This window comes from Pundamilia nyererei, unplaced genomic scaffold, assembly GCF_000239375.1.
Source record: "Pundamilia nyererei isolate P.nyererei 1_Seehausen unplaced genomic scaffold, PunNye1.0 scaffold00063, whole genome shotgun sequence".
Lineage (NCBI taxonomy): Eukaryota > Metazoa > Chordata > Actinopteri > Cichliformes > Cichlidae > Pundamilia > Pundamilia nyererei.
Window position 1 is genome coordinate 2,571,076 of NW_005187464.1, and position 25,119 is coordinate 2,596,194.

General features: G+C 41.5%; 2 protein-coding genes across 6 annotated transcripts in view; one reads left to right on the plus strand and one right to left on the minus strand.

The window, feature by feature from the left end:
• On the minus strand, positions 1 to 14,707 carry rbm18 (RNA binding motif protein 18). Of its 4 annotated transcripts, none has more exons than XM_005735330.2 (6): positions 14,495 to 14,700; positions 13,411 to 13,524; positions 8,808 to 8,934; positions 7,938 to 8,018; positions 3,595 to 3,695; positions 1 to 774 (listed from the first exon to the last, which is right to left on the minus strand). In XM_005735330.2, exons 2-6 carry the CDS (start codon positions 13,515 to 13,517, stop codon positions 594 to 596), a joined length of 597 nt encoding a protein of 198 aa, XP_005735387.1. In that variant the 5' UTR covers positions 13,518 to 13,524; positions 14,495 to 14,700; the 3' UTR covers positions 1 to 593. The 4 variants fall into 4 exon arrangements, with proteins under 4 accessions (XP_005735387.1, XP_005735385.1, XP_005735386.1 ...); XM_005735328.1 differs by having other exon boundaries at positions 7,932 to 8,018; XM_005735329.1 differs by lacking the exon at positions 14,495 to 14,700 and adding an exon at positions 14,328 to 14,386 and having other exon boundaries at positions 7,932 to 8,018.
• mrrf (mitochondrial ribosome recycling factor) overlaps positions 14,402 to 25,119 on the plus strand; it is a 24,793-nt gene continuing 14,075 nt past the window's right edge. Inside the window, exons 1-3 of one of the 2 annotated variants that reach the window (XM_005735327.1) lie at positions 14,402 to 14,478; positions 19,390 to 19,566; positions 19,702 to 19,854. In XM_005735327.1, coding sequence (XP_005735384.1) covers positions 19,392 to 19,566; positions 19,702 to 19,854 — 328 coding nt within the window. In that variant the 5' untranslated portion in view covers positions 14,402 to 14,478; positions 19,390 to 19,391. Of the gene's footprint in view, positions 14,479 to 14,868; positions 14,953 to 19,389; positions 19,567 to 19,701; positions 19,855 to 25,119 lie in introns of those variants that run through there. The other variant, XM_005735326.1, reaches the window with a different exon arrangement.

Sequence of the window (25,119 nt, forward strand, 5' to 3'; positions counted from 1 at the left end):
ACACACACACACACACACACACACACACACACACACACACACACACTCGCAGTGAGAGTCGCTAAGCGGCTTGTGGCTTATTATTTTTACACTCCATTAATAGTAACCAATTAGGACAAACCGAAGCCCAACCCGCCCTCCAAAAGAAACATATTCCTTAATTAAATAATGTGATCTGGAAGTTAGAAGATGTGTGTTCAAAACAAAACGAGAAGCAGCGTTTACACCGCTTAACACTTTCAACTGTGTTCAATCGCTGCAAATCGTGATGAGGCAGGCCGACGAGAGGCCCGACCTGCACGTCAGCCAGGTTTGGGTCACATGTCCGGCTAAATAACGACCGATGATTCTGAGACCTGAAATAACTCAAAAAAAACCCAAAACCCACTTTGGGTGCCGTCCATGATGGCTGTGGTTACTCCTTAACAGTCAGGGTTCACCTTCGAGAGCTTTTATTTTCCCCACATCGGACAGTCGAAAGTACTGAATGTGGAAACTGTTTGTGTGGAGGTGGGGGCTGAGGTGTAGACGCTGGCTTTGGGATTAGAGAGGAAGGGGTGGGTGGCTGGGGACAGAATAAGTGGGAGGATGGGTCATCTCCTGAACTTGCGGGGCCTGCTCTGGTTGCTGTGGTGTGATTTAGAGTAGGGCTCCCAGCGTTTCCTCTCCGGCGGCTTGTTGTAAACGTAGGCAGACGGGCCTGAGTAGCTATCGTCTGGATTCTCCTCCATCATCTGGAGCTTGGCTTCGATGGCGCGGATCTTAGCACTCGTGCTGGAGGAAGAAGGAAAAAATGAGAGGAGGTGTTAGCAGCGAGGCTGGGGGGGAAATACTAGTGTTGATACTGAGTGTGAGGGACAAATAGGACTGATGGACAGACTCTGGGGGACAGAAAGAGGAGGTAATAGCAGTCTTAGTGAGAGGGGGGTGGACAGGTTTAAAATAAAATACAGAAGAATGAACAGTGAAACAGAGGACTACTTTTATTTAAATGGTGAAACAGAATTTGGAGAAGCAGAGGAGATAAGATTGTGGGAAAAAATTGCAGTGCTTGTGGGGAGGCGGTGGGGAAATGAGGGAATGAGTATGCGCGAGAAGTAGCAAAAAAAAAAAAAAAAAACTGGAGAGGAAAACAATAGAGGGGCCATCAGGGAAAAAAGAGAGCTATAGTGTATATTTCCTCTCTTGTGCTGTGTGGATAGAGTGACTTTGAGGTTTGCAGCAGATAGATGAGAGGTTCCTGCACAACAACATGAAATTACTTCTTTTTTTTTCAACCACGACATATTTACACAAAATTAACAGCTTCCACATTTAAAGGGTAAAAAACACTGCTCAGTGAGTCTGCTCACTCCGGGGAACCTAATTTGGCATTTGACCGTTTTTACACTCCATTTGTCTTATTTTAAATAGGCTGCAAATGCATTATTAATCCCCCTAAAACTGTTGTTTATGTTAAGGAAAAGATCATTGATCAGCGCACTGCTTTACCTCACAATGGTAAGGTGAATTGGCCACCGTGAGGCCAATTGCTGAGTGTCTTCTCTTCAACATCCCATCAAAATAAAGGCTAAAAAGGCCCCAAAATAGTAAAGGAAAATATCATAGTTCAGGTTAAAGTCCAAGAGTTGCCTTTTTTTGGTTGCCAGTGGGATGTATACTCACTGAGTAGCCTGCATAAAATACATGCTGTGTATTTCACGTTTTGCTGTGACTCTAGGCTGGATTACCTCAGTAGGAGGCGAAAACGCCACAGAGTGACTTAACAGCGCTTTATTTATTTAATTGGTTGACCTGCAAGTGTGTATATGGGAATAAGGGCTGCAAATGTGGCTGCTATAATGGCATACTTTGGAGTCGGACAGAATTTCAACACTTCCATTGATGTCTTTGGAGCCAATGTGGTCTTTCAATAATTTCAGCACCACAGTTGAGTACCGTGAAGAATGTTTTATAGCAGAGGTGTCAGACATGCATCCTGGCAAAGGGTCAAATCCAGTCCTGCTGGACAGCTTTACAAAGTATCAGAATGGCTGAGGAGCTAATAATAACTCATTTTCTTTAACAAATTGCACTGCTCTTGCTGGAGAGGTGGAGCTGTGAGGATAGCTAAACTTTTTCTAAATCATAAATGATTATTTCAATCATAAATGAGTAAAATACTATTGTTTCGTTTCAAGCGTGTGAGTTTTGCGTGTTTTTTTTTATAAGATCCACTTTGATCTGTAAAATTGTAATGCAAGTATAATTACAGCAGACCAACTGAATGTGGAAAAACTGAGGAACATTGTTGAAATAGCTCTTTTTTTCTTCTTAAGACATCTCAGACTGTTTTTAAAATGGATGTTTCATTAAATGTGAATGTTTTCAGAAGGTACTTGGACTACACTAAAAGAAAGGGAACAGCTCTTGAGATAACATTAGGCCCGTATGCGGTCCAAAATATGTCTGAAACTTCTGTTTTTCATGTATTTGTGCTGGCTTGGTTAATTAAGGTTTAATTACAGTATGTCAGACGATAGACGTGATCGTGGATGTAACAAAAGGTCACACTCACAGAGTGGGTGAAATGCTTCATGGGTTTCTCCAGCCCTCCCCCCAAAGTTGGATGAGTGGAAAAGAATGAATGCAAAAAAATAAACAAGTGTTTTCTACTGATTGCATTTACTTTTTTTTTTTTTTCCATTCAGTGACCCACTGCAAGTAGTTATAACAACCAACTGGTCACCCAGAGCTTAAGCATTCAACACCCTAACCTATGGGTGCCCACTTTCAATCAATGCATAGGTCACCGAGTGGAAGGCAACCTGCCTCCAAACAATCGCAGTCTGACTCGGACTGAGTGCAGTCACTCTCAGACAGATCGGAGAAGGCTTGCAAATAACTGCTGTTTAATTTATAACGTTGCCATCACACTGGTGTCAGTTGCAACTCGTCTGCAATTGGTCTCTTTGCAGTTGGGGACACGACTCAACTGGTTGCCAACTGGTTACAATCCTACGTAAAAGTTAATAGATAAACAGAAATATCTGAATTTCTGTTTCGGATCTATGGGTTCTTGCTAGACTCTGAATGTAAGCAGTTGAAGTGCATTTACATTGAAGGAGATAGCACCAGATTAGCGATCTTCACCGATTTATCACAGTTAATCAGATATAGACTGCATGTGTACATGCCAACTTAATCCAGTTCAATCACAGGCTGACTGGTAGCAGACTGTCTTATTGCCATTTTATCACCTTCTTAATGCAATAAAGTTTCTCTGAGGATGGCAACTGTTATGAGGCTCAGGTTTTAGTAGTTGGAGCTCTCTCTTGTAGTAGGAGACGGTAAACTTCAGCAGCATTCTCACTACTAGAAATTCTTTCTTAGGTTTAAGCAAGACTGACAGGTAGAGAAAGAAGAAGGCAATTCGATGCCCACTGGCTCATCTTTGCACTGGGTGCCGACAGATTAGAAACCAATTCAAATCCATTCAAATACAAAAGTTCAGGCCTTCAGCTCATATGTGAACACACTCAGAGAAAAAAACAAAACCTGATACAACAGCAGAAAGTTTATATGTGTGCATGTGTGTCTGCTGTTGATGCCAACCTGAGGTGGTTGGTTGTTATGGATCCATCCTCTGTTGAACCGCTGCATGACGGTTCCAGGCTGGGAGGCATCGTCTTGTCATTACGAAAACCTTCAAACCTCTGTAAACAACATACGTGGGCAAAAACAAACAAACAAAGACCCACACAAACAATGTTGGAAATGTGTATGGACAGACAGATGAAAAGAGATAAACAGAAGGAGTAAAATAACAAGTAGAGCAAGTAATGGCAGAAGATACACAAGATACAGGGAAGCAGACAATCAGTGGAAGAGACTGAATATGTCCTAAAGATATAATGTGGACTGTGATATAGATTACAGCTCACAGTACACATCAATCAAACTTTAACTTTCTAAAAAGACAAGCAATTCCTAATCATTAATATCAGTTTAACAGCATTTTACCCCTGAGATACATTTTTGGTCTAAGTTTGAACAGGGCCAAATAAAATAAGGCAGACATTTAGAAAACAACAGACCTTCTAATAAATACTAACAGCAGGTCTCTGAAGTCAGCTCCAGTTTTCTCCCACAAATATGAACATTACTAAACTACAGTATTGATCTTGTTTGTTTCCGGTCAAACAGACAGTAACCAAGCAGCAAGCAAGCACGTCCGGCTTGTAATCACACCCTAAGGGATGATCGAGGATAAAAGTGGGACCAGCTGATGAGCAACAACCAACGCGTGCACTCATTCCTTTCAAAACCACCTTCCAAACATCTCCAACAGCCAAAACTGAAACCTGTGGAGAAAAAAAAAGAAAGAAAAAAGAAAAACTAAACAAAGTAACAGTCACATGATGGGTAATGATAAGCTCCAGCGCTTGGCGCAGCAGTTTCCGTGTGCAGTACGTTTGGAAACCATCTGGCGAAGTTCAGCCGGTGGAAGCGAGACAGACTCACATGACATTACATGAAGTTACATAAATGCAGTAGAGCACACGCACACACATTCCTACATACAGTCCCATGAAATAAACAACATGTATAGCCAAGAATAAGAGTAAAAACAATGACCATGCAACCAGCCAGGACCCTTCCCTTCCACCTATTCCTAAAGGCATGTGGGTGGAATGCATAGAGATCTGAATGCAGCCAATAAGAGCACACTGAATCTGAAAACACTCCAAAACCTGCAAATAAAGCTAAATTTGGGTTGTTAAATTAGTTTTTCAGGAGATAGCATTTTAAATTAGGTTAATAAAACGAAATATCTAAATTACTGCACTATAATTGGCTGACAAGTGAGAAATGCATAGCAAATGTAGTTAAACTTTTGTTTTGTAAATTCATTCAGTGTTGGATGTATCACCTTACAATATGACACCAATAACTTTTACTTTCTAACAAGTAACAAGTTCACCCAACCAGGTGGTAATATAGTTGAGGAGGTGCTGGAAATATCATGAAGTACACTCAACATACTAAGAAGACTTCACACGCTCAGGATGAATAATCAACACGCACAAACTAAATGAAAACAGTTTATTGTTTCTGGTAAAGCAAACAAACTCAAACGAGTAACTAATGCATACATGATGCTTTAATGTAATAGATTACTTTTAAAATATCATGTTGTTTTAAAAGTAAAAGCCTATTACACAACACGGAGTACAAACAAATAAAGCCAAGAAGAAATGTACAAAACCGCAGTTCCTCTCGTGGCCACTTGAGGTTGGCTCGAAAAAGGAATGAGACCCCAAAGACTCCCATGCTAAAATGCTCCACTTTGCAGCATTAAAAAGCAAACTTGCATACCTGGTATTAAAAAAAATAATAGTTTACCCTCAGATCAGCTCCGAGTGAGGGTATTTTTTTTTACTCATCCAACTGGGTAACTCAGTTACAGGTAGGGTCACGGCAGGCGCCCTGACACAAGCATAAAGCTGATAAGTGTGTTTGTGTGTTGCACTTGCTAACTAAGCTCACTAGGATAAACTGATAAATTAGCACTGCACCCTTTTAGCCACACAAATCATTTCATCTCCAAAGGTGGCATGCATCATAGATAAGCTTACTTATATAAGTATGGGTATAAAATACGCCATCTTTAACAGTTGCATTAGCAGGTTTGGAAATCTGAGGATTGTGGACATCCTTAAATAAATGATCATCAGAGTAATTCCCTCCATTTCAAAGCTTTAAATAAAGTCAAGATGTAAGCCTGGATGATTGGATAACTTCAACACCACCTGTCTGTGACTCGCATATCCCAGCACATCACTCCTGGGTTGGACTCAATGAAGACAGGCTGGCAAAAATGTAATTCATTTTTAATTTGACCTGAGCCGGCTCCATCAGTGGAAGATTGCTCACAAAGACGGGACTGCAAAAATTAGTGACTCGCACTTCACAGACTAGTCCACTTGAAATATCAGTATACCGGCTTCACTGGAATTGGCAGTGATCTGCAATTGACCCCATTTTGTAATCTCTGTAGCTAATAAGAAACATAACCCTTGAAATTATGCATCAAACAAAGGTTAAGAAAGGGGAAAAGCGCACATATTGCATGCTTTAGAAGGAGGTTTAATGATCAGATACCTCTTAGGAAAAAGCTCCTGAGGTGATGGGTGAAGTTGAGCGTTGCGGTGCCATCTTTTTTGGAACATACGACATGGGTCATGCTTAAACCTCTAATCTTTTCCTCGCCTAAAACTCACAATAAGAAAATGTGGGGGAGTCTACAACATGAGGGAGAAAGATTGATGAACAATGTGAAGATGACTGTGGTTGAAATATTAATTTATTTTCACAAAGGTCATGATAATGGTGATGTGTGAATTCATTTCTGCCAGGAGGGAGGCAAATCCATGTCTGCAGGCTAGGCGGAGATACTCCCTGTTGTGAAACTTTAATTATAGCAATCAAGTCTAGCAGGACAGTTTGCTGGGTCACATGATCACGACCGTCCATCAACACACTGCAGCAGAGTGGAAAAATGGGGTTGCGCATATCTAGCTTACTTTAACAGAACAAAGCTTAAGAATACCAACAACATTCGCTGGAAGCCGAGGTCAACCCCAGTCTATAACCCACTGACAATTTAATTATAATTTAAAAACTAATTCCTAAAAAAACTTGCACTTTCTCTGACTCTGTTAGTCACGTATGCGGCAGAGAGGACAGCAAGATAAATATTCTCCAAGACTGTGTTTTAACTGCCTGAGCTGATAGACAGAAAATGGTATTTACTGAGAGGAACCAGCATTTACTGTATGCCTGCCATGCAGGCAAAGAGTCAAAAACCTGTTTATTCATATAAATCCTCACATTAACAAACCTGACGCTATAGTCTGGGGCCTGTTGAATCTAAGATGACCCCAACTTGACCCTGAAAAATACTGTTAATATGTCATTTTAAGCTTTAAAAGAATAAAACAATTATTAAGTTTGAGAATTATTTATATTAGCCTACACGTACTGCTAATTATTTAAAAAAAGAAGAAAAAAAAGGGGTCAGAACCAGACCCCATTCAGCTGATTATATTCCCTCACTACAGTACACTAAATTATTCACAAGATTAACCGTGCTCTCCTGTTAGTATAACCTACGCTAGAGATGCTTCTTGCATGGAAGTGTTTTTACATGCAGCAGTTATGCAAGCTGCATAACTGACTTGCATAACTGGACAATAGTTATGCAAGGAAATGTTTGATTTCATAGTACCGCACCTAAAAAAGTGCATGTGAGCTAAGGCGAGTGGCAAAGATGTTGGGAGATTGTTGCTTAAGTGGTTCAAGGTCATTTTTATTAGTGGCACAAAAATTGTTTTTTTGTGTTTTTTAAATGAACACTTGTAGAAGCATGAATATAAACAGCCACTACTTTTGCTTGAAACGGTTGATTGAACTGTTATTAGGTAAATCTTTGAGCAGATTTATCTCACAGCGTGTTCTCTTAAAGGCGGCAGCGTTGACCTTGACCCCCTTCTACCATGTGTTTGTGTGTATGTGTGTGTGTAGGGCGTGATTCGTCTCTATACAGGATATCCTTTCACCCTTCGCCAGTAGGCTTTCTATTGTTAACAGACAGGCATGCTGGTTGTGCTGGGATCCCTGTGCTCTCTGTAAACTGGCTCTGACAGCAAAAACACTAAAATTAAAACCACTACTGGCGGATCATTTTTATCTTTCACCCTAAGCCAGATTGACCTCTGCCATCACATATTTTGGTGATTTCTCCCAACGCTTCGGTCATTAGAGAGCCTAACATTTTTCTAATGCACAGATCTAATATTTATATTTAGTCTCTATACCTGCAGATTTAACCCAAAATGTCAGCCACATTCAGAGCAGTATTGTATGCTGGGAGTGAGCGTGATACTTACCCTCACCTGTGCGTGTGCCCAGCGCACAACCAACTTCTTGGACAAAGCTAGCTTCCCATTTAAACACTGGATAGCCCTCTCAGCCTCCTGCATGCAGCCACAGAAACACAAACACAGAGAAAACAAGGAAGAGGAAAAGAGAGAAAGACAGAGGGGCGGCTTTTAAGTCGTGATTAAAAATCAGCTTTGATGATTGCATCCGAGTGATTAAATCATTAGTCCTCATAACAGCAGAAGGCCATAACTGAGGTGTCTGAGTGTGTGGCTGTGTGTATGAGAGGCAGTGTGAATAAATACAGTTTTATCTAATCAAATGTGCAAGTGGCTTTGTTGCTAAATTATATTAATGCAGTTCTTTATCCAAGCGTGTCTACATGCAAGTGTGTGTGAGTGTGAAAGATAAACACACACTTCCTCTGTATAATCCTTTTGGGAGGGCTTCATATCCCACTGATAGACACTAGCTGTGAAACTAGATGCTTATCTCAATCCCACAGCACGCTCCAAAACAACCTGTGAAGCTTAAACCTGCTCCCTATAAAGCCCACTTCAACAGGACACACACGCACACTGCTTCAGGTTGACTCATGAACGTTTTTACACTCAGTTTGGGTCATTTTCATAAAACATCCAACTCATAGTGGATGAAAATTGTTTCTCATCAGATCTTTAAGTTCAAATATTTTTCCTATATTGATGAAATGACTCGTTTTACTCCTGCCAACTGAGGATTTACTTTTAGAAATGATAAATCTGGTATTTCATGCATCTGAGTTTACGTACTAGTGTACAAAGCCACATGCTGTGGGTTTAAAAAAAAACAAACAAACTTTAACACAACTGATATTTATATGCAGATAAACATGCTGCACGTACCTCCCTGGTGCTAAAGTTGACAAAGCAGTAGCCTCGTGGCTGTCCCTCCAAAGGCCCAGACTTGTGAAACAGGAAGTCAAACTGTTTCACTTTGCCAAACTTCTCTAACAACTTCACCAGGTGATACCTGTCGAGAGAGAGCGAGAGAGCGAAAGAGAGAGAGAGCAAAAAAAAGTGTAAGAAAAGACTGCTCCGTAAAGACAGAAAATGGGAAATAAGAAGGCAAAATGACTTTGATATTTTGCAAAAGGGTCTGAGTCCATGCTGTATTTGGCCCCCGTAAATCTGTCAAGTAGGGCTAATGAGAATGACAGCTTTCTCTCCCTGACACCTTTTTAGCAGCAGGCCAGCTGGTGTGGCAGGCCGGTGACAGTAAATCTCTGACTGAGACAATGCTGAGGATACAGTAGCAGGACAATGAGGGAATAAAACAGAGGAAGCTTAAAATCCCCCCTGAGCACAGAGATCTGCACAAACAACCTCCACTGACTGTGCGGCGCTGCTTAGGACTACAAATGAGCATACATGTGGTCACTGAAGAGCTATGCAGTGTTTGTGAGATTGTAGGTGTGTGTGTGTGCGCGCGCGTTTAACCAGTAATTTGCAGCCATGGGAAAAAAACATTTCTTTTGACAGTACAGAAAAGAGCAATGAGTTCAGGGTCACTTGGAGACTAGATTCGCTGCTACACTACTGTAAATACCCCGGGGCTGATTGATTGTTTTCAACACAAACTGAGCAGCACGTGCTTTTCCATTTCGTTAAGAAGAAAATAGGAAAAAGTGTCCATCCCAAGTTCCAATATGCTGACACATTCGAGATGCTGGGGTCAACTGTGTGAGTCAGGCTCAAAAAATGACTGAAATGGTGAAATCAATTAGCAAAATTGTTGCAGACTTCTTTTAAGAGTGTCAATGGACTCATTTACAGTAACTGTTTGAGGTCCAAGAACAAGTTTGAATCACTGTGAAAACTCCTCAACAAGAAACAACACATCGCCCTGCTGATTAGTCACTGAAACCACCACAGAATTAACTCCTCATGTTCCTGAGTGAAAGCAAAGAAACGGCTTTTAGCAGTCCTCACTGTATGAAAGACGACAACACCCGTAACTGTTTGCAAACCAACTCAATCAGCAGTTTACGAAAAAAAAAAAAAAAAGGTTACAGTTACACATTTGTATACTTTAATATTTTGTGTCAACCCAAGGAGCGTGCACATGCACAAACAGTTGAAGCCAAACATTTTCAGCAATTCGTTGATTTTATTTTTGTTTACATGTTCTTGTCTTCTGTCACAGGGGAAAAAACTGAAACGCTCGAAGAAAAGAGTCCAACAGACGCCCTCCTGTGTTCTTGATTCGGTGCCATTGCCTTGTGTGACTGTCCAGGCCTCAGAGTGACCCCAGGTGTTTTGTATAACTGTTAAAGAGAAATTAATGCTTCAGCCTTTTATTGTTTAGGAGCCTGTTATTTTTAATCCTCAAGTGGTTTGTGTGTGTGTGAGAGACCAGAAAAATGTCAATGTGCAAGTGTGCAGTGTATGTGCAAGGGACTTGATGTGGCATTCTCAGAGTGAAGCGAGGTTCTAAGCTACAGGTTGTACTAATGTCTTCTACGACTCCCTGGGGGGCTTTAGACCGACGAGTTTCTGCTTTTCCCAGACAACACCCTGCAAGTCTCCGCATGTGACAGTGGCTCATCTAGCCCTAGATTACACTTAAGTTGTTGTTTACACTTCAGTAAACAAAAACTGTGCACTAGTGAACTATGCCGTCCTTTGAAAAAGCTATATAGTTAGACGTTTGAGCATATGTGTATTTTTAACAGAGGTTACACACTAAGAACCTTATTGGATGCTAAACCACAATGGAGAGCTCCTCCAGGGGGCTGTAAAACCCACCAGAGGAAGAGGGGAAGAGAAGGGGGAGGAAAGGGAGGGAAAGGTGAGCAAACGGAGACTAAAGTTCAGAGAGGGGATATTGATGGCAAGGTGAAAGGTGTAGGAAGAGGAGCACAAGGCAAAAGAAGAGAGGAGGTGAGAAGCCAGGTATGACAGATACAAGAGTTAGGAAACAAGAGGAGAGGAAGGAAGGGACAGGGGGGGATGTGAGTCAAGTCCAGAAAAAGATAAGACAAAAGGTTCGGTCCAGAAAAGTGCAGGTCAGAAGGGAAGAATTTGGAGAGGAGGAGCTAGGGTTTGACTGTTTGACAATGCAGCTATCTGCAGTTGTAAAGAGTAAAAGAGCGTGCAACTGACAACTAGCACTGTGACAGGAACTGTGGGATTTTTTACTGAAAATTTAAAAGGGAAACAACATCATAGTTTCCCCATAACCCAATGGATATCTGAACAGGATGAAAAGCAGAAAAGGTCAATTTAATTATCACGCGTGGAATAAATTCTTCTCTCTTCATTGTAAGAGATGAACTCATAGGAAAATTTCATAATTCTCTCAACAGGGAAGCTTATAATCAAACAGAACTGTGCACAGGACTTCACACAAAATCACACTGCTGCTTTTCACTGTATTCAAATTAAGTGTAACGTTTTACCCTGAACCACCTAAAACAGCACTGAAAACATGAAACAGAACTAAATCTCACCTAAACGCCAGCACTGAAAAATGCAACAATTTTACAAGAAGTCTTTAGGAATAGTTCTCCAGGCTTCCTGAAGGATAGTCAAAGCTCCTCTTTGGATGTTTCTGCCTTTTGTTCTGTTCTCTGTCAAATATGATCCCACACCGCTTCAGTACTGTTGAGGTCTGCGCTCTGGGGAGGCCAGTCCAGTGTTCAACTGTGTCTTTGTCTATCCAGGTATGCTTTCACTGCATTGGTAGTGTTTTTGGGAAGCCGCTACTATTCAAACGTTTTCCAGATGGTATTGCATTGTGGATCAAAATCAAAATGCCAAGTTTTCAGCTGATAGTTCTTTGGAAATCACCTTGCTACTGCAAAATACTGTTTCCTCCAAGTCAAACCCAATTATATTTGGCAGTTTTTGTAGATTCAACTACAGAAATTGGAACAAACTATATACTTTTGTGACAGGCTGCTAGTCACAATATACCCAAAGATACACATTAAAATTGGTTCATTTCCAAGTTGTGTGTTATGTGTAGACACAACATTGGTACATCTAGTTTGTTAGGTGCCTTTTTAAAACTTTTCATAGGTGAGTGTTAAGTGTCATAACAAACAAAAAACATTCCTTTGGGACGACCAGGTACAAGGACTGGACTGAAGATGGGTGCAATCTAAAAATAAATAAATTCAAAGACCTTCAGAAAGCCTGGAGAACTACTGCTTAAAAAAAGACAAAGTGTGTATCACTGGAAGCAAAATATATAGAAATCAAGTGGGGCTTAAGACTTTTGCACACTTTTGTATTTTCAAATGATCCAAGCTCAAAGAAATAAAATTTCACCCTCACAGAATAAATTACTCATATGTCATCTTTTGTAATAAAATGATATAAATTACGAATGGGGGCAGTTTAAAGTTGTATTGATTTTAAATGCTGAGAACAGTTTGTTTCAGTTCAATCATTTTTCCTTGTGGCATCAGCACCTTGCATCTGCAGGGAGTTTGGCTCACCCAGACAAACACAGGGGGTACTGCGTGCTATCCCGGAGCTAATTAATCTTCCCAATCAGCAACGGGGGCCTTGAGCATTTCTCTTGTTTTCCCTCCATACTGAGAAGTAGAGGGCCATTTAAGAAGAAGCAGAGCAGAGCAGGGAAAGGGGAAGGAAACGCCTGTCTAGACGCCCACCAGAGCTGCTGCCCGTACATTCTCCAGCAGCCCCCACAGGCGTACAAACACACCCCTCACCCCAAAAAACTACCTCCTCTTCATCACAGCATATGCAGGGATGTCTTTAGCATTCAGCAGCAAACACAAAGAAGGAGGAACAAAAAGGATTTGCATGTGATGCTCTGTCAAGACTCTTCTGGGTGTCAAAGCCTCTACCAGCTGCCACCCAAACATCAACTGTGTGTGTACACACACACACACACACACACACACACACACACACACACACACACACACACAGCTCCAGGTTGACACAGAAACAGTAAACAGGGCAGGTGATTGAGGAATGATGGCTGCTCCTTAGCCGAGCAGGTCTCCGCGCTTCACTGCCTCTCTTTCACACACCCAGCCCTGTCTGCTCAGTCTCAGCTTGTGACACACACACACACTCTACACACACAGTTAATCAATCATATACGGACACACAATACATTGCTTTTCTATGGGGTAGAAGGTACAAACCAATGCGTCAGTTTCATACCATCTATTACAGTGACCACAGATCACCCACTAAAAGCCATCACTAAATGTTACTCCATATTAAAGTGGCGCTTTCGCACATTTGATGCTGAAAACGTTACATTTAACTCCTAAAAATGCTCACTATGGCACAGCTCTATTGTAATCCCAGTGGCTCTTTGACTATGAGCTCAGATCCCTGTAATCATTACTAACGGATTAAAGTGTTGTAGATAATTTACACTATCTAAAGTGATATCTGGTGGATCAATGAAGATGAAATATGAGCTTGCGTTAAAGCAGAAGCTGACTTTTTTTTTACTCACTCTGTGATTTTGGGATCAATGTTTCCTATCCACAAGCGGTTTCCATCATGGGCCGTGCTCTCTGAAATAATAGAGGCATTTTCGACTGTCTCTGCTGCCGATGACATGTGGAATCTGTGGGATAAAAGAAGCAAAAGGCAGAGTTTTTGATTATCGCAAGTATGAATTTGAATGGAGCTGAGGAGCTGAGACACTCAACAGCTGGGCGTTTGCCTCTGGAAATCTCTGGAACATGAAGGAACCTACCAGAGAAGACCTGGACACCTATTGGGCATCTGCACGCTCAACCAAATACAGATATTCAGCTAATTATGCCCTCTTTGAAGGAAAAATCCAGGAAAGGTCAAAAAAGTAAAGCGTCAGATAAACAGCTTCCACATTAACTGCACATAAATAATAAAGAGTCTCAAAACTTTGCCTTTCAGCTGCCCTTTATTGGACGCCACAGTTGATCATCTTCCTTCATCTGACACTATCCCAAGCATCCTCCTCTGTCACAACAACCCTCCTTGTCCTCCTTCCCTACATCCACGAACCTTTTTCTTCCTTCTGCTTGGCAGTTTCACCACCAACATGCTTTCTACGACATAGCCACTACCACGCCAATGATCTAATCTCTGAAAAGTGTCCAATTAAACAGTGAATTTTAGGGATTTTCTAATCTAACTCAGTTAATTTAATTCAATTAAAATTTAAAGCAGTTGTGTGCAATATGTGCGCAAAGGTTGTGCCGATGTATGTATTCATAACAGGGGTTTTAACTTAATCAGGAAACAGAATCAGGAAACGACGTAGTGTGGGTTACTTCCTCGCACTGTCAAATAAACACATACTTCCTGAAAACATCTGAAAAAGCAAAACTCCGACTCCACATCTGGGAAAAGCTAAGCAAATAATCTTAGTTTAACAAACCGTACAATTCTACTCCTTAACTCCGGAACTTCTTCGGATAGATCCGCCCGGGTAGAGTTAAACCAGACACGGTTATGCAGGTGGTAACATATGTGATGAAGATGAGCTCTCAGTCACTTCGTTATAGAAGAGCAGTGGATTGCAGCAGTTAGCTAAGTGAGTTTCCGTTTACCTCGTTGTTTGTCAAACTTCCTCTTCGCTGGCGAATTCTTCGAATTGATTTACCACTGATCCCACCTTCGGGATGATTCTGGTGCGTCAAAACGTCAAATTAATCATTTCCTAAACTGTTTTCGTTCTATATTAGACACTAGGCGAGCTAGCTCTGACGATACCTCGCTACCGTCTGACAACAAAGGCGCGGGGTGATGACGTAGTTTGTTTGAGCATGCGCAGAGTCCTATGGGAGCACTCGGTTACTGTTTGGTATCGCCTATATCATTCTCCTACAACGCTTCCAGTGTCCTCTTAGTCGGTAACCCCGCCCAGTCAGTGTAACCTGTACGGATATCGAACATCTACCAGGTGGCCATAACATACAGTCTCGTGGTGATGACGAAATAGATGTCAAACGCGTTTTCCCCGATGGCTGTTGCCCAGGCTGACACGCTTCTGTGAAGACTTTTTGAAGTAAGTGTGTGTCTGGTGCACTTTACAGTTGAGGCTTTTATTTTGCTGGGTTGTTGTTGAAATTAAGGGTAGCACTGTGCTGAACACAGTTCACTTTGGTTCAGTTTGCCCCCTGTAAGAATGGAGAGAAGTCTTACTGACCTTCTCAACCCCTCAGCTATAGAGTCGTACAGTTGGTTAACCTAAATGTGCATGGGCTTGTATGATAGCTCCCAACTGCTGTAACTGCTGTGAAATTTGCACCGAATCGTTCTGGTGCTGTATGCAGGAGCGAGTCCACAGTAATATAAAAACACATGAATTTTTAACGTCATGTTAAGTTGCGCATGTGATGTGCCCCATAGATGGCTGGGGCGCACGTTTCTTATTGATTTGTGTGTTTGATTTGATTAATTGTGAATTTACTGTTGGTGTCAGTAAAACTAGGTGATGCTGTGTCATGTTGCTCTAGTTTGTCCTCTTATAGTCGGAAAAACTACAAAATTATCACTTTCATACCCAGCTGGGTAACAGGAAGTCTGTGAAAAGGTCCATTAAAACACGTACATAAGCAATAGTTCCTGTTTTTACATATTTGGACTCACTGGATATTAGGTTCATCTTACCTGTATTGGATTGGGGGCCATTTGAGTCCAGTAAACCCACTGTCATTTTCAAGAAACCAGTGCTTTCTGGTGTTATTTGAGCTATTTGAAACTGTGCCATGGGTTGCATCATCATTGCTGATTTGAGGCAGGATGGATGCTTGCTGCAGCAGAAATCAAGACTCATCAGACCAGGAAACATCTTCCAGTCTTCTGTTGTCTAATTTTGGAGAGATCGCGTTTATTATAGCCTCGCTCTCCTGTTCTTAGCAGACAGGAATGGCACCCAGTGTGGTCTTCTGCTCCTGTAACCCACAGTGTTCGGCGCGTTGTGCACTCAGTGATGCTGTTGTCTATACCTTGGTCGTAACTAGTAGCTATTAGAGTTATTATTATCTTCCTGTCACCTTGAAGCAGTCTGACCATTTTTCTCTGGCCTCCAGAGACAGTTCAACCAGAGATCTTCTGCTGACTGGATATTTACTCTTTTTCTCTGTAGACAGAGTGTGTGGGGGAAGCAGGGATGAGACACGTGCCTTTGTCTAATTGTAAAGCCATGTCATTTAAATATGATGTGTGACAAAGCTGAATTATGAATTGTTGCTGTATAAATTGTGTTCATTATCACAGATATAACATTCTTCGTGACTTTTTTGTTCAAAATTTGGGACTTTTTTCAAAATTAAATTCACAACATGAGACAGTGTGGCAAGATATCAAACCTTATTTTAATCGCGCACAGAGTGTGAAGACAAGAAGGTTTAGTCACGCATTCAATCACCCAAAATAAACAGCTGTGTGCCACTCCTGTTTTTGTACTATGATGGTTTAAAAAAAACCAAGAAAAAAACCCACTTTGGCAATAGTGGCACTTTTGCTTCGTTGAGTAAAGCTCTGCCAGAGAACCTTTTCTCTACTCCAGCTGCACCTTTCAACACTGGGTACTAAGACTTGGTAACAAGAAATGAGTCTCCATTTCTACATTATGCTGTGGTAAAAACATATTCATCAACACATTATGCTGATTGATTGTTATATCAGTCGAACTGCAGTGCTACTATGTGATGAAATGATTAGTTTGAATTGATGGCATCCTCAAGCCTGCAACAATGTGAAGTATTGTCTGGTGCCTGCTTCTAAAATTTGGGGATCTTTTGCATTTTTGGTATTAGACAAAAAAGAACATTTGAGGAAAGTTTAGGAATTCATTACACACTAAACCAGGTGCGCTCAATGGTTTTTAATGAGAAGAAAATAATTTGTTTCGCTCCCAGCATGAACATCTTGTTTGAGGAGGCAGAGCCACGCAGAACATCATCAGATACTCTGCTGTGTTGTTCGCTGCTCAGGCTGCAGAGCGAAAGGAGAGAGAGCATGCGGGTTCACCAGCTGGTTTCTGCTGCTGGAAGACGCAGGGTGTGTCTGCAGCTGCTGCCGTGTGTGTGAAATCTACAGGACGTGAGGCTACAGTATCCCACTGAACACCTGTGCCTCACTCTTTCTGCTCGGCTGGCTTCTTAAAGAGATCTGTCACCGTCCCGCATCTCGGCCTATCGTCTCTGCCACATTGTGGCGTGTCGCATCATACTTGCTGGGAAACCTGCCGGCCGTGGATACCTGTTTTGGGCTTGTACTGGAGGTGGTGGTGTACTGTGTAGCCTAAATATTGCCAAAGGAATGAGTTTGGATGTTGGTTAATATCTGGAGTGAGCGTTGGATTGACTCCGGGGGATTAGTGGTAGCTGGAGGTATAATGGCGAACAGTGAGGTCAGTGTCATGTCTGGTTGGAGACAAACCACACCCAGTGGCTTGTTTAAAGCTCACTGTGACACAGCCTTTGACTTAAAATATTCAATTTGGGTATTAAGACTGTTCAGACGGTGTTTCCCCTCACAGGTCGCAGTTATAAATACACGAGGCACAATAGAAGATGTCAGGTGGGCAGCAGTGCACCGCACGCTGTTCACAACCACTGACTGTGAAAGACAGGCTTTAGAGTCTTGTTTGTGTCTGGGGGGCTTAAATATCTCCGTGCTTTTCTGCACTTTTGTGTGCACACCGTGGGTCAGTGACACAGTTCACAGTCAAGAGCCTATTTGTGAGGTGGGGTGTGATTCGTCCATTGAAAGGCAGGGCCTGCTGTCATATTGTTGTTTTTTGGGGGGTTTTTTGAATAGGAGGTTCCTCCCTCAGGAATGCCCAGACGAGTGCGCGTAGGCTGAGATAATGGTTAGCTTTATCCCACAGATTTATGAGAAATGGCATGTTTTTAAGTGTATGAGTGTAACTGAATGTAATGTAGGTGGTAGAGCTGACTGTTGAAAGCTTCACAAAAACAGTGACGTGTGGATGGATTTATAAGAACCAACCGTCTGTGTTCTACTTCGAGAGAAACTCTGGTCAAATGCATGGGCTGTAATTCAGGTGGAAAGGATTCATTTTTTTTGGAATACCAGAAAAATAATAAACTTTTATTTATTTAGATCAGTTGATGAGTAATTTTTGAGCTGCTCTCAAGAATTTCTTATTCATAGGCTTTTATCTCTGTTTCACAACCCAAACACGCACATGATTATTCATGAAAAGAGTTTATTTCTTTTTTTATTATGTTTTAAGGGGATCGTGCACATTAACATGCACACCGAGACTCGTGTAAATGTGCTTTAGTTACACTGGCTGATTTTCATCTGCAGTCCCTGGCAGGTTTACAACGTTTGCACAGAGTGGGGAAAAAGAAAGACTTAGTTACACTATAAAGGTAAACGTAGTTGGCCACCTACACAAACCCACTCCATGACACTTTAAGCACACAGTTTTTGTGCTGATGGTAATACCAGAGGAGGTATGAACAGTTATCAAGACCATTCACCTTCGCACCTACGACCAGTTTAGAATCACCTAGCAACCTAACCCCATGCGCATCTTTGGACTGTGTGCAGACACAGGAAGAACATGCAAGAAAGGCCCCAGCTGGATTCAAACCCAGGATCTACTTGCTGTGAGGCGACAGCACCGTGCTTCCTTGGCTGTGTTGCTGTGGTATTTAAAAGCTTCTATTTTGCAATAATATCACTCCACTCAGGGCTGATTGTGGAATATCTACAAGGGAAGAACAAAGTGACTTTTTGAAACAGCGGCATCCTGTTACAGCACCACGCTCGAGCTCTTTAGAGTGAACATTTGTAAAGACAATCTGCACGGCTAGGTACTTGAATTTACACAACCGTGGCAAAGGGACTGAAAAAACCTCTATCGGATAGTGTAACATAACAGCATGTTCACAGTCAGAAACAGAGTAAAAGATCACTTAGAAACCTCACAGGGAAAAAAATTAGATCAGATCAGCTGTTTATCAAGCAAACAGTTTATGATGTCATTATGTGCTCTCACTTAATAACAGGTTTCATTTACTTACAAAAGAGCAAATATTGATCATTCATCTGCAAGTCAATCCCTTTTATTTGATTTGAATGCTTTAATAATTTATGGAGACCGTAACAGAAATGCTACAAAGCAAATGTAGCAGATGACAGATTAGTAGGTTGCATTCATTTTGATTTAGTTGCACTTCTGTCAGAAATTATCATGCATTTACTGAGGTGCACACAGACTACGGTACTGTACTGTTAGAAGAAGATGAAGGCCTACCTCCTGCTGGCTGATATGAGCTATTACCTCATTTTGATTAATATTACCAGCTGTGCTTTCAACTGCTTTTCTGATTGAATTGTAGCTCTGTCGAATGTAATCACATGTTGCCCTTCCAAACTCAGCTGTATAGCATTTATCTACTTTAAAATGTTTTGTTAATTTAAACTCTTTTTTTTTTCCCCCCCTTTTCTGTGTCAACAGTTATGGCTTTGAATCATCTGAGCTTGCTGCGGCCTCTCCTGTGTCAGCCCCTGCTGCGACATGTCAGGTCTCCGCTCACATCCAGAGTCAGCCTTAGGCCTCTTCTGGCTCCTGACGCTTTCCACCACCCTGCTCCTGCTGTATGCATCAGGCTCTACGCCACCAAAAAGGCCAAAGGTCAGTGAGGAGATTTCTGAAGTTAACTTGTACAACTTCCATGACTCTGCTGGCACAAATGTGGTGTTATTTATCTAGATAAGTCTCCACTCTTCCCTCGGTTTTTTCCTTCTTTCTCTCGTTTAATCTTCAAAGCCAAGGCAAAGGGCCAGTCAGGGAAGGTGAACATTAATTCATCTCTGGTGGAAGACATCATCAGTCTGGATGAAGTGAAGGAGGACATGACCACTGTTCTCGATTCGCTCAAAGATGACTTCACACGAAACCTCAGCATCCGAACCTCGCCAGGTAGTGAGCTTATCGTACTTTTCTTTCTTTCTTTTTTGGACTGTGCCTTTCATTCCTCTTGTTTTAGTACAAAGTTCAAAGCAGAGAACAAAGGGTTACCAACAAGGCAGATGAAGCATGAGAGCATTACCTCTAAAGTTAAAAGAAACGTTCAGACATCACTTCATGTACGTACAGTCCAGACTGAAAACATTAAGACAGTTAAACACGTGGCAGCTAAACTTTACCTGTGTGCTCGTCCAGCTTTTGTTCATGCACAGAAAAGCTCACCAGCGCCTCACATAACAAGGATATCACAAAGAGGAATCTTCCACAAAGGCCTGTGGATTCTGTGTGAAATGTGAATAGAAACAACATTTTAAAATAGAACATAGATAATATCAACTATTTCAACTGAGGAAATCCAACATTTTAAGAAAATTATTGTCTTATTTTGAATTTGAGATCTGGTTGCAGCAACAAGTCTCATAAAAGCTTTAAACTGCATTGCATCCTCTCTTCTTTTAACAACAGTCTCTAAGCATCTGGGGACTGAGGAGTCCAGCTGCTGGACCTTTGGGAGAGGAATGTTGTCCCATTTGTGTCTGCTATGAGTTTCTAGCTAAGCAGTCCTAGGTCTTTTTTGTCATATTTTTCATTTTCAGCTGGTCAAAGGTCTGAAATGCCAGCAGGCCTGTTCAGCACCGCACCCTTCTGCTACAAAGCCGTGCTGCTGACTGGTTGAGATATGATGTCTGAATTGAAGCACATGTTGCTCTAAAACCATTGAGCGTTGATGGTACCTTTCCAGATGTACACGCTGCCAGTTCTGTAGGCTTTAATGCACCATCTGAGATGCCGGCTTTTAAACTGAGTACTTATAATAAGCTGGACGGTCCCTCTCCTGTGCAGTCCAGTGTCCATATTTTCCAAATAGAATTTCACATTTTTATTCATCTGACAACAGAACAGTTTTCCACTTTGCCGAACAGAGAAGATGGCAGCATTCCTGGATCGCGTTCACGTGTGGCTTCGTCTGACAGAGCTTTAACCTGTATTTGTGGCCATCACGGTGAACGGTGTTCACACACGGTGGTTTCTGAAATGTTCCTGAGCCCATGCAGTGATTTCAAAGACAGAATCATATCAGTCTTTAATCCACATTGCCTGAGAGCTCGGAGATCACAGGCGACCGATATTAATTTTTGATGATGTCACCATACAGAGAGTCTTTTGATGATATTATGTACTGCAAATGATGTTGGAGAAACCTCTGCTCATCTTTACCACCACCAGGGAGGTTATGTTTTTGACATTCTGTCTGTAAACCCGATAGTTTGAAAGGTCTTCAATCAATTCTGATCAAACTTTGTAGGTTTTGAGTCAAGTGGGGTCATGTAAACGATCCATTAAAATTGAACGAGAGAGAAAGAGAGAATCTAAAAGACGATGACGATAAACAGGTAAAGCCTTGGAGAAGTCGATAGACATCATGCTGGTAATGGTGTAAATGATTCTAAGCATTTATTATTATTGTTTTCCTTCACGGGCATCTTTCCATTTACTTTTGTGCTCCTAAGCTGTTAAAAGAATTACGTCTCCCACTTAGTTCTTTTCAGATTTCTGCAAACCTGCTCGAATTACAGCTGAAACCTTAGAGTGTTTAGGTGAGCTGCATGTTTTTGAGAGGTGGGGCTGGGGCTAATTTTCATCCTAAAATGTGAAAACTTGCTCTTGTTCACATCTTTAAAGGAAAATATGTATTTATGATGAAGACAGATGAGTTTTTAGGGGTTATATTAATGCCAGAGGAAGACATTTAATGTGGTATCCATTATTTCGTTTCAGAATTAACATACTGGAGGGAAAAAATGGGTAACTGTCCAAATATAGTGTGCACAGCGTGCACTGTAGTTAACAGGGGGGCTTTTTCTTAACGTTTTTAAAACTTTTGGAATCAGTCTTTCTCGGACACGGCGCCAAAAGGCTTAGCATAAAGAGATCCCTATTTGATGTTACCTTGACCCCGCCTTGGCCCCTGTTTCCCCAAGTACATCCAGGTCACAGCCTTTTTCTTTTTTTTTTTCTCTCTGCATTTTAATAAATCGGGGCGCGCTCGGGGAGTCAGAGGTGGGGTGTGTAATGGAAGCTCCCGGGGGACGAGGCAGCTGCCTGAATCGGACTTCAAACTGAAATTACTTTGAATTTGTTCCACTTTTCTTCCGCACACGTATCTGATTTGCTTTTAGTGTAGTATTCCTTTTTTTTCTTTTTTTTACACAGAATGAAGACACATACAATATCATGAACCCTTCAGTGTCCAGCTTTGCTTTTCACATTCCCAACTTTTCTTTTTTCTAATCCGGTTATCACTCAACTGATTTTTGCTCTGAGTCATTTTCTGTGTGGAGCCCTCCCTCTATTACTTTTGTCTTATAATTTTCCAGTGCTTCTCAACTTCATACTTTGTTTTTTGACTAGATAAGACCACATAAGAAATTTTTAAACCACCTTTTTACAATTTTATAACGCGTTTCAGTTAAAAGTTCCCTTCATCGCTTCCTCTTTTTCCAGTCCTTTCTACCGTTTTTTTGCATCCATCCCTCTGTTCTGTCATCCTTCCTGTGTCCCCTCCCCCTAATCTATATATCCCTCGCTCCTTTCCTCTGGTCCATTCATCCCCCTCTCCTCTGTCCAGCTGGACAGTAATCCAGGGAGGCAGCAGGACTTAAGAGTTGACAGCAGAGATGAGATGGTGGAATGGGATGACGTCAGCTGTCCGAGCGTATGTGTGTGTGTTGTTCATGAACCTCTCATCTGGCTCTCATTAAACTTATGAGAGTGAGTGTATGACTGTATGTACTGCTGTTTGTTGCCATGAGTCTGTACTTATGTGTGCAGCAAACACGTAGCAGAAAGTCAGACAGATAAATGCAGAGAGAGGGAGATCAGTGCTACGCCCACCATCTCATGGTCATCGCAGATGGGTAATGTGACTTGGAAACTAGCGCTGTGTCCAAGAAAACATTGTTTAAAGTAGACTTCACATTCTTGTTTCTCGCAGACGGGTAAAAACAACTAGCTGAAACATGGATATCGCCATTTCTTAAGCTTTTAATCAGCATATACTCTCATTGCGGTAATTGTAATCCGCCCAAGCTGCAATGCATGTGGACACCCACTGCTCACATCACATGTAGGAAATCATTAAATTACCATTTTGGAAAGAGCACGGCTATGAGGATGCACTCATTGGATGCATATGTGTGTGTGATTGAGCTGGTTCGGAGCGTGAATCTGCAGAAATTAAACTGAATAAAAACATGTCCAGCTGTCTTTGTGAGAACTGGTTTTGGACGTCAGATTTATGAAATTTTCACAGGTTTTTGTAAAAGAGTGTTTTGGCCTGCCTCCTTTTTTTCACACTCCTTCAAAAGCCTGTTTGAGGGTGAAGACTTGGTTTTAGGGAAACTTTAGAATTAGGTTTACCGAGTTTTTCCTGGCTGAAAACGCGGCTCTGTGCTGAGACTACACACAAAAGCACATCAGTCCACATACGGTAATGAGTCTTACTTAACAGAGCTATATACATTTTCCTTTTACCCCTGGCCATTTGATAAAGAAAAGCATATTTATCCTGGAGTAAATAAAATAAAACCACTTTAAAAAGAAACGTCTGAAGTATTAATTTATCACAGCCCTGGTGATTTTCTTTTGGAAGAAGGCCAATAAAACAGAATTTTCTATGCAGGAAAACCCCAGAGTTTAGTTTAGTTTAGGTTTGGACTGGAGGTCTCAAAGTTTTCATGACTAAGAAGCCAATGCATGATTTAGGACAGCGCAAAAAAAAAAAAAAGCACTAATCCAACATATTTAGTGTTTGTAGCACGTCAGAAAATGGTTATGTTGGTAATCGCCCTTTTTGTGCTGTTGGCATTTCTCGACAGCACCTATATTTGTAAATTTCTTCTAACAAGGACACTTATAATCAGACACAACCGGGCACAGGTCAGAGCACTTACACAAAATCATAGTGCTGCCTTTCATTGGATTCAAATCAGTGCAACATTTTGTCCTCAACAATCTGAGCAGAAGTAAAGCTTTTCACGTGTAAACGAGAACACCGGTCAGCACACAGAGATGCAGTATTATTACTCCACAGCTTTGCTGTTATGTGAAACAAAAACCATTTACACTATTGTTCAGAAGTTTTAAGCCGCCCCTCGTTTTGTTATTTTGCTAGGAAAATTGGAGACTTGCAAATCCAAAGTCAGTTTGTACAAGTTTGAAAGTCAGTATTTGATGTAATCATCTTTATTCTTCAACACAGCCTGAACTCTCTGAGTCACACTTTCTAAGAATGTCTTTATGTAGTCCTCAGGAATAGTTCTCCAGGCTACTTGTAGGACATTCAGAGCTCTTCTTTGGTTGTTGGCTGCCTTTTATTCTGTTCTCTGTCAATGCGACCCCAAGCTGCTTCAGTAATATTGAGGTCTGAACTCTGGGGAGGCAATCCATGACTCAGTGTTCCAGTGTGTTTTCTGTGCAGATGTGCTTTTACTGCAGTGGAAGCATGCTTGGAATCATCGTTATGGTGAAAAATGAACCACTGTCAATCAGAAGATGACAGAGACTCCACTGTATTTTATAGATGCCTGTAAACACTCACTGTTGTTGCCTAGTCTTGATCTCCTTCATACATACTGAGGATAATTTGAAAAATTTCCACTTGGATTTGCATCCCATTAAGAACTGTTGCTAAGAATGGATTCATTCCTGTTCTACTGTAATTTGTCATACACTGCACAGCTCTTTGGTAATCACCTCGTTGGTGCAAAAATATAAATTGGTGCAAATTTCATTTCAGCAAAAAAGTGCATTTAAAATTGGTGTTTTGTTAGGTTGGGCGTTCATCCTTGAACGATTCTCGGCTCAAGACTTTTGCACAGTGCCCCTTTCCTCAAAAAACTGACTGGAGCAGGCAGCAGTCACTCCAGGAAAGGGAGAACTACCAAAAGGCGAGAACTGCTCATCGAAACAACCTCAAACTGAGCACTGGGTTTACTCGGGTGAACGACATTACAGCCAGCAAGTTTGCAACGGTTCAGACAAACACTCGCTGAGATAGGCGAAGGAGATGGGAACTGATATAAATTTTTACAGCACCTTTTTAAAAGGAGAATTTGACATGACAAGACGCAGAGGGAAAAAGTGCAAATTAATGTGGTACGTATCCTGATTACACCAACACCCAGACGCAGCATACAGCTTAAAATCTGTTTTTGG

Coding starts and splice junctions, on each gene's coding strand:
- rbm18 (XM_005735328.1), bottom strand. CDS start 13,517: ATGTCATCGGCAGCAGAGACAGTCGAAAATGCCTCTATTATTTCAGAG. Junction 8,019..8,807: donor TCAACTTTAGCACCAGGGAG/GTACGTGCAGCA, acceptor GGCTGCATGCAG/GAGGCTGAGAGGGCTATCCA. Junction 3,696..7,931: donor GGGCACACGCACAGGTGAGG/GTAAGTATCACG, acceptor TGTTGTTTACAG/AGGTTTGAAGGTTTTCGTAA.